This window comes from Pseudopodoces humilis, chromosome 3, assembly GCF_049639895.1.
Source record: "Pseudopodoces humilis isolate 2021_Gansu_Grassland_sample_001 chromosome 3, ASM4963989v1, whole genome shotgun sequence".
Lineage (NCBI taxonomy): Eukaryota > Metazoa > Chordata > Aves > Passeriformes > Paridae > Pseudopodoces > Pseudopodoces humilis.
In genome coordinates, this window is record NC_142202.1 from 19,439,511 (window position 1) to 19,448,530 (window position 9,020).

General features: G+C 36.2%; 1 protein-coding gene across 1 annotated transcript in view; it reads left to right on the forward strand.

The window, feature by feature from the left end:
- GPATCH2 (G-patch domain containing 2) overlaps window positions 1-8,657 on the forward strand; it is a 121,363-nt gene extending 112,706 nt beyond the window's left edge. Inside the window, exon 10 of the mRNA XM_005523327.3 lies at window positions 4,986-8,657. Coding sequence (XP_005523384.1) covers window positions 4,986-5,155 — 170 coding nt within the window. The 3' untranslated portion in view covers window positions 5,156-8,657. The remainder of the gene's footprint in view (window positions 1-4,985) is intronic.
- The last annotated feature ends 363 nt before the right edge of the window (window positions 8,658-9,020 follow it).

Below are 9,020 nucleotides of genomic sequence, written 5' to 3' on the forward strand. Positions count from 1 at the left end.
TTTAAAGAGAATCAGCATGTATCATTTCTGCTTCCATTGGCTGTTTATCCAACATCAATACAACACTTTAGGAGCCAAATTACTAAACAAGCTGCCAATTAGGCTTGCAGTCAGCTGGATAGATTAGTGGCTAAGAGAGGCAGATACAAGATTTTCATCTCTTGAGCCAATTACGCAAGTGAATTACCATCCACAATGCTCCTTGGAAGATTTGAGGTAGAAAGACTGACTCTGCTGTGATAGACATAAGTGGGATCCAGGGTAGGGGGTAAGGGTTAGCAGGCCATGTATTGCAAAAATTACCCAAGCAAAAAGAGATCCTTCTAGGAAAGGATTTAAAGGATTTAAGGCTGCTGGGAGCGATAGAAGAGGAAATAATAGTTGTGGTATGCTCTGTGAAGGCATTGCTGCTGTTCTGCTCACAAGTCTTAATCATACCAAAGCAAGATGAAAGGGCAAGACTGTATTTATGTACAGTGTCATTTTCTCAGAACTGTTTAAAACCCCGTTTTCTTAACATCAAGAAATAGTTTGGTGGCCAGAGATGAAATTACTTCACTATGCCTTCATTTGTTTCTTACAGCTTTGGGGGGGTTCAGAGGGAAAAAAAGAAGCACAACAAAAAACCCACACATTTTCTTAAATAAGGGTTATCTGAGAGCTTGATCCTAGCTGTATTCTGGTTTTATTCAGCCCAATATAAGCCAAACATGCTTGATGTTAGTCTTATCCAGAAGCTGGACATACAAATAAATACTGTCACAATAGTGGTTTATGAGGTCACAGCTCCTTTATTATTCTATAATAAATTATAACTTCAGTGATGAGCTTTGAATTTATAGAAGCATTTTGCAAATAAAATGGGTCTGTCGAATCAAAACTGTTCATAGGCTCATTTGTTTCCTGCTGACAATGTTGTACACTGGTGTAACATTGTTTCTTAAATATGAAACAAATTTAAAAGCTGAACTTTTGCAAGCTGCTGTATTCAAAAATGATTAAACAGATGTGGAGCCTGCAGCAGCATTAGACCTCTGATCTGATTTTAGCTTACAGATGGAATTAAATTAATTCATGGCAATCACTGTAAAATCAAGGGTATGGCACTGAATGCTAGTGTACTGTTTAACCAGGACATACCTGTCTCAACAGCTGTTTAGAAAAAATTACATATCTTTATTTTTCACTGAAACCTGTCTTTAATGCCATCATAAGTATCATACCAAAATTAAACAAATGTGATGAGTTTTTTGCTTTTCACTTCCCAGTTTTGTCACTTACTACTCACAGATTTCATATTCCATGTATGTAAGGTCATATGCATAAAAAATGTAGACCTTGAAGTGTGTCTATTCTTATACACAAAAATTTTAGGACTGTCCTTTTTTTCTTTCAGCTGGCAGTATTGCAGAGAGAAGGAACATAAGCTGAGGGTATTTTACAGTGCTGTCTTTTCAAACAAATTACTGTACCTTAATGTTTGTTCCTCCCTCATATAATGGCAGCCTCTTCTACATGCAGACACTCATCTGGTAGATCAGGAACCAGTTGTTAGGGTTTCTAAAAACATTTTTAGTCTGGCGAGAACAAAAGGTGTACTGCACATGAGATTCCTACAAATTATTAGTGCAGAGACATCCTTGTAACTCTTGGAAACCTCATACAGCAATAAAATTAGAAAAGCAAATCCTCGCTTTTTTTAAAAAACTTCTTTTTTTTTTCAATAATCTGATTCTGCATAGTTATTTTTTGTGGGACAGCACAATGGATTGGTTTTGCTCTTGCTCCTGGGTGGGTCAAGACTGAACACGTCCCAGAGGTAGCACAGCCCTTTTCAAGGCCATGTGCTTGGACCATTCTCTCTAACAGGCCCTACCGGCTAGTCCAAGAAGTGCCATAGGCATGAATTAAAAACTGAACTTGAAGATGAATATTGCAAGGACAATTACTGCTTTTAATTAGAAAATAAAAGCCCAAAGCACAGGAATGGGGGTCAGGGGAATAGCACACAGTGTAACGTGATTTTTAAGAGCTCTCCCCCACCATGCAGTCTATCAGCAATGCAAATGTTGGGGGGGTTTTTCCAACCTGCTGATTGCACGTGAAATTGAGAGAGGGCAATACCACTATCCGTATTCTTTGGATTCAAGCAAAATATGTTGCATTACAGATAAATTTTTCAAATGATGGGTGAAAAATTGCAGGAATGTTAAAGGCAGACAGACATAGATAGTATTCATATAAAAACTAACTATACTGCAATAGAATGGCCAGGGTATATTAAATATTTGCCACAATTCAAATAAAAGCAATCTGTATTCACCTCATTTACGAGAAGGAGTAATTAGTCAATTAGTAATAGAGGCAAGATGGGTGGGGTTTTTGTTTTGCTTTATTCTTACTGCAGTACAAAGCCTCCAAACACATTATCTTTTGGACACTCTATGTTGTTTGATTGTTTGTCCAAAAGTAGGTTGTGAAACCCAAGTTTATGGTGGCTTCTCTTTTCTTTCTTTTTCTTTTTTCTCCTTTTTTTTTTTTACTTGATGATATACAAGAGTGAAACAGGGCTCTTAGGGAGAGCATGTGTTTTAATAGGAGATAGAAAAGTACGTACAGTGGAGGGGAAAATAGTTACCGCATACACATTCTAGAAGTACTTGTATGGCTTTAATAACAAATTATTCCAATTATGCTGTCATGGAAAAACAACACTGAACTGCTTCAAAAGGTATCAAAAATAGAAGCACCAGTTTACTAAATAACGTGTCTGGGTACAGAGTGTCCTTTCATATATTTTCTTTGTGAGGTTCCTCTGGCTGTCTCATGAATTGAAATTCATATAGAAAGATACAACTGTTACAGGAAGAGGTCTGTGGGTTTTTCCCCTGAATAGACTAAAATGAAAAAGCTGTTTATGTTGTCTCAGGCTAGACCTTGCTTACTCTTCCAGCAGCATTGCTGCCTCTGCCTAGAGGTGGCATGAACGGTTTCATGTTTCCAGGTTTTAGGTGTCATAAAATACACTCTTGTGCTTGCTCTTTCCTGCTTGGCAGGTCTGTTGGATCTCTCTTCCCCTTGAAGTTTTCCCCTTAATTGTTCCACAAACATTTACTGGAATGGTTCTTCATTTCTTACCATCACTTCTTACAAAAAGTGGGCCAAAACACACTTCCAGGGTTTTACCTGCGAAGCGTACCAGAACTTTTGTTGAACAGTACCCTTTCTTCTTTCCCTTTTTTTTTCTCTTGAGCTATAAAGTATAACTGGGAAGGTTGCAAAGCCTGTGTTGTGTATGCCAGGCAGTGCCAGGGACTCGTTTGTATGAAAATTGCCTCTGCCTCTGGGGGTCTGAAAAGAAAGGAAGTCTTGGACCTTGAATTTTGTGCTGGTCAGTTCAAGAGAAACCCTCTTGGGACTGGAAGCTGCTGACTTAAAAGCCTCTATTTTAAGCCTAGCATTAAGCATAGCTTCAAACCAGTATTAAAGGATGCCTTCCCTCAATGCACTCCTTTTTTTCTTTGACTCAGGGACTGAGATACTAGAAAGCAGTCTGCCTTTTATGTAGCTAGTATTTTACTGAGTATGAACAGCTCTATAGTGGATAATGTTGAAGTACTGTAAATTCATCATCACAGTCATCATGAGGTTTTTAATGTGCACCTCTCATTTTCAATTTCTGTCTGTGCAGGCAGTTTCCAATGTGGGACCTTGCTTTTTGTGTGTGTGTGATAAATAAGGCTTTTTAGAAGCTCATGTTCAACTTTTAAGTTAATATAATGATAAGGCAGCTGCTTGTCAATGTAAGTTCTTGGCTGAAGATATTATAGTCTCCAAAAACTCAAAATCACAGTCTTTTAATACAGTATTTTTCAAAAAGTAGCAGGCATAATAAATAGGTAGAAAATGAAGCAGATAGTTTTGAAGGTATCTGTTGGCACATTGAGGGGTTTTTTATTTGTTATTGGGGCAGGGAGATATTGAATAATGCTGAAAACAAAATCCAGCTATCTATGTGCAACTGCTTGTGTTCAAAAACTTCAGTCCTTTTTAAAATTGTTTGTATGGTGGGAGTTGATAAATTTTAACACATATTCTTGAAATAAATATCCCTTGCACAAGATGCTTATATTTAGAAGGCTTATCAAACTCTGGCTTGGGGAGTTTGGTTGATGAAGGGGAAAAAGCTGCTTTGCTATTTTGACTTCACTTTTTTTTTTTTTTTTTTTAATGATGCATTAATGGGGGAAAAAAAGCCCTTTCTTTTTAAAAAAAACTGTTATACAAAAAAATATATACTAACACTTTGAATATTGGCGCTCTTTTCTGTGGTATGTGTGCAGCTTTTCTCAAAGATTTCGATGCTAAGAAGAAGAGAATGTAACCAACACTTAGCAAAATTGAAAACACTAAAAGTAACCTTGTACATATCAAATCTCACAATGTTCAATAAATGAGAAACTAAGTAAAAGTACTGCTGAATTTGAGTGGTTGACCACCTGCCTGTAGTGTTTCTATAACAGCTATAATTGTTTAATCAGAACTTATTTATGGGGTTTTCTTGAAGGAGATCATTGATAAATATTACTAATAACAGAGTGATGGTCATGTTACTATGATGTATCTCAGTAACTGCATAGGACTAGAAATTCATGTGATCTTGACAGTGTACTGGTAGACATCTGCAGGTGATTAATATTCTTTGAGGCTGATGTGAAATCCATAGTATTGGAATATAATATGGCAATATTTGTCATACGTAAAAACAGAATGAACCTTCAAAAGCATTAAAAATAAAAGCATAAGACTGTATTATTTAGAATCATATACAGTCAAGAGGTCAACATGCACAAAGACAGCCTGTTCTAGAAACCTGTTAGATGAATTAGGAGAATAAGAAGGTTTAAAGGTTTATGGGAGATTATCCTGCTCTTCTCCACATGACAGGCAGTGCTGATTAATGCTGTGTATTTCTTTAATCTCAGGGTTTGTAGGTGAAAACACCCAACCAATCCCAGAAAACAACATTGGGAACAGAATGCTTCAGAGTATGGGCTGGACCCCAGGCACGGGCCTTGGACCAGACGGCAAAGGGATAGCAGAGCCCATACGAGCCATCCAGAGACCCAAAGGACTTGGACTTGGATTTAGCTGACAGAGACAAAAATAAAGCTCAAAATTAATTTAAAAAGGAAAAAAAAAAAAGAAAAGAAAGAAATGGCAAACATATTATTTGTTGTGATCGGCAAATCCAGATTTTCTTCTCTCTAAGATGGCTGAAGCTTCACACCAAGATCCACCAGCTGCAAGGTACAGCCGCAGTGACAGAACCGGCATTCGAGTCTAACTTCATAATGGTGCTAAAATGTACAAAAACCTCTACTTTTTTATTTTCTGTGGTCTTAAGGTTTGTATTAAGCATAAAATTGCATAAAATTCAGTATATTCACTTTTTTTGTAAAAGCTTCTGACACAGGAGGTTTTAGTATATAAGTAAATTTTGTTTTGTAAGTGTAATTTCATCTCAAGAGCCTTGATAAGATTTGTTGAGGAAAATGGAATTTTTACAGCTATTTTGGCTTCCCCCCTTTCAGGCAAAGTTTCCAAACCTGGTATTTATAGTGTTTAACAATATTTGAGTATAAGCTGTCATGATGGCCATACTACACACGTTTCCCACTGGAAGGTGATATGGTACGCAATTTTGTCTAAGAGCATGAAGAACAGCTTTGTTGTCATAGGAATGCCATTCCAACGCCATTTTCTGGCAATGTATTACTGCCTTCCACATTCAAGCTGAAAAGAAATGTTTTTATACTTGTTTTTACATTTATGAAATTATCTTTCCTCAGCAAATATTGTACAAAGTTAAAGTTTACTCTGACTTTGGCTTTCCCTTCATATTAATAATCCTCAGTGTTGCCACATTTAAGAATAGTTTGAGCTTTGAAACAGGAAATTGTATTTTAGGGATGACTGTTTCAGTGTTTTTCTGGGGTTTGGCAGATTTTAAACAATGCAGTGTTCAACATGGTGTTAATGTTTGGCTTGTGACAGTGCTGTTGCCAATGAGCCACAACCTTTAAGGATCATGAACAGAAAAAGGGCAAGGAGAAGCAGGATTAGGATGGAGGAAAGGAAGGAAAAAGATACTTTGATGGCATCTCACAAATCTAAGCTAGCAATTTAAAATCAAGAGGGATCATTAAGTGTTTTAATCAGTATCCTAATGTATCTAATGTCAGCAGAAGCAATTTCATTAAGCACCAACCAATCAAGCTCCTAGGGTACTTATTAGTGTGCTGGATAAAACAAATTCCACTTTAAAATTAAATGATAGGGCTGAAGGAAAATGTTTTTCAGATGGACTGAGGAGAAAATCCTGCCCCTCTCACCACCCATGCCTGTAGTAGCTGGCAATATTTGCCCTCACTGCAGAAAGAACAGGATTTGATTCTCTAGTCTTTTTTTCTTCAGGAGGATGATCTCCCTTCCACAGCTCCCACGCTGCAGAGAAAAATACTTAGTTCCAGATGCTTGCAAAGATATTTCTTTAGGATAAAAAGAGCACAGCTTTGTTCATGCAACTGTGAAATACAGTGATTAATTTTAAGACGTGTTTTTATTACTTTCCTTTTTCTCGCAGCTTCACCCATTTTTCCAAGAAAATAGTAGCAGGAAGAGAAATACCAGCAGCATTATGGCATTAAATTTTCTTAAAAGAAATGTTCATACTTTCCAGTGTGATTACTGTCAGTTTGGGGACGTTGTTTCACTGTACCACCATAGTGTAGAGATTACAGACTAGCACCTAATGTTGTTTTTATGTTAGTTGAATGTACATGTTCTCTGAGTTTCAGGAAGACTATTTATTGCTGTTTAAATACTTTATATGATTGTGTGGTTTGACTTTTTAAAATTATAGGAAATTTTAAACATAATTGGGATTTATACAGCAAAACATACACTTTTTATTGTAAAGTTTTGGGGCATAGTATGATGTGAGTTCAAATATCTCTTGCACAACTGAACTTGGTTAAATACATTCCATATCCGAAGAATTTCAAGGCCACATAAGTGCAAAGGGACAAGAGCCTGGAATTCCATAGGTGGCAGAGGTACCCACTTGTGTGTTACTACAAATAATGAGTTTCTGTGGCTTGCACCTGTTTTGTCAGTGCCATGCACTCCTGAGAGCAAGTGAACTCTGACAACTTTTTTGTTTTGTACACTACAATCAGAAATCCCTTTAAATCATTTTCAACATGTGAATTGCATAAGTGAATCTTTTAAGATCTGTTTGTTGTAGCTCTGTCTGAAGAACTGTGAAGGAATACTCAGTCTGTTAAAATTCCACTGTTTTGCTTTAGTTCCAACACCTGCATGTCTTGGACTGGAAGATTGGCACCTATAACACTTCTTTGAAGTATTTCTGTGCAATTTACCGTAGCAGTAGTTTCTCAAGAAATAAGTGTAGAGCTCCAAAAGTACTTTAAAGTGTTTCCTGTTTTTCAAAGGTAAGAGGGAAATAATGGATACATGTTGAGGGAAAACATCTTTAGCTCATTCAGCTCTTTTTTCATGCATTCCTACAGGTGCAGTGAAGCAGCCAGCCTAGTAGACAGTCATAATGGAAGAGCTATGTAATCAGAAAATCTTACAGGTTTTTGCTTTAAATCAGCCTTTTAGTGAGAATCTACTAGACATTAAGTTTAGTTAAACTGGTTTTGATATAGATACACTTTGTTTTTCCCAGGTATTATCAATAGATGCCACAGCTGACAGTATACTTCATTTGCTAGAAGCTGTAGAACAAAGTAATTTATTAAAATATCTTAATGTAGTGTTTTGAGATATTTTCTGTGCAGTAAAAATTCTCATTCTGACTCACACTGTGATTTTGTTTTCATTTTTCCACATCTCACAGGATTGGTTTTAAAGATACACCAGTAGTGTAATTTTGCATAGTTAAAGCTAGTGTTAAGAAACAAAACAGAAATTAATTACAGGGTTTATTTCTTTTTTTTCTAAGACATTGCAATGTTATTTGGCTTTGAAACAGGTCAAAATACTTGGATTTACTGTTAGTTTTCTTCAGATATTTCTATGTCTAACCTGCAGTCATACTATGATACCTGCTATAAAGCTGGCACACATTATTTTAAAATACATATACAAGTTTTTTCTTAAATAATAATTCTTCATGCCTGTGACACTGAAGTTTTTTGCCTACATAAATAAATATGGGATCATCTTGTATCTAAAAGTTGTCATCCATAACTTGCCAGATTCTTTCCATTTAAATATTTGAATCAGTAGCTCAGCTGTTGCCATAATATTCTTCCTCTGAAGAATGTTTAGTGAAGAGACATTGCCTATTATCAGCACTGCGTTTTGCTACATGTTCCATGGTGTCTCAAAGTTCTGTGAATTGAGCCATTAAATGTTAATAAAAGAAACCCATGAGCAGTATCTTATTTCTATATAAATATTTGTCGAAGTCAAAGAAGCATTATCAATATGCTTGTTTTAACAAGTTTGTCCCTTCATTTGTCTTTCTGCAATTAGGTCGATAATGGGTGTAGAACATCAGTAAATAGCTAAATTGTATGTATAGAACGCTTTGCTTTAACAACACAAATGCAAGATGAAATAAAATAAATAGACTCAATTCCTCGTGGGCTTTGTATGTTTTCTTTAAACTGCCCTTTTCAGTAGTGTTGTTATTGCACAGGTGAGTACAAAAATGTGCTGTTTCTGGAAATATAATTAAAGTGGCTAATGTAGTGTACCAAGCAAAGGCATACTATGTTAAGCTTTTACACTGCCTTTTATGTACCTTTTTACTAGTACTTCTTTCCTAGCTTATTATCCTGCTGAAGAGGTTACACCACAATGTCAGGAAATGCCTCGTTTAAAATGTTTGTTATCATATTCTTCTAAGACTTCTAAGTACAAGTTCCCTTCACTCCTTAAGTATGTGTATACTTTGATAACCATGGCAGGTCCTTGTGCTTTCT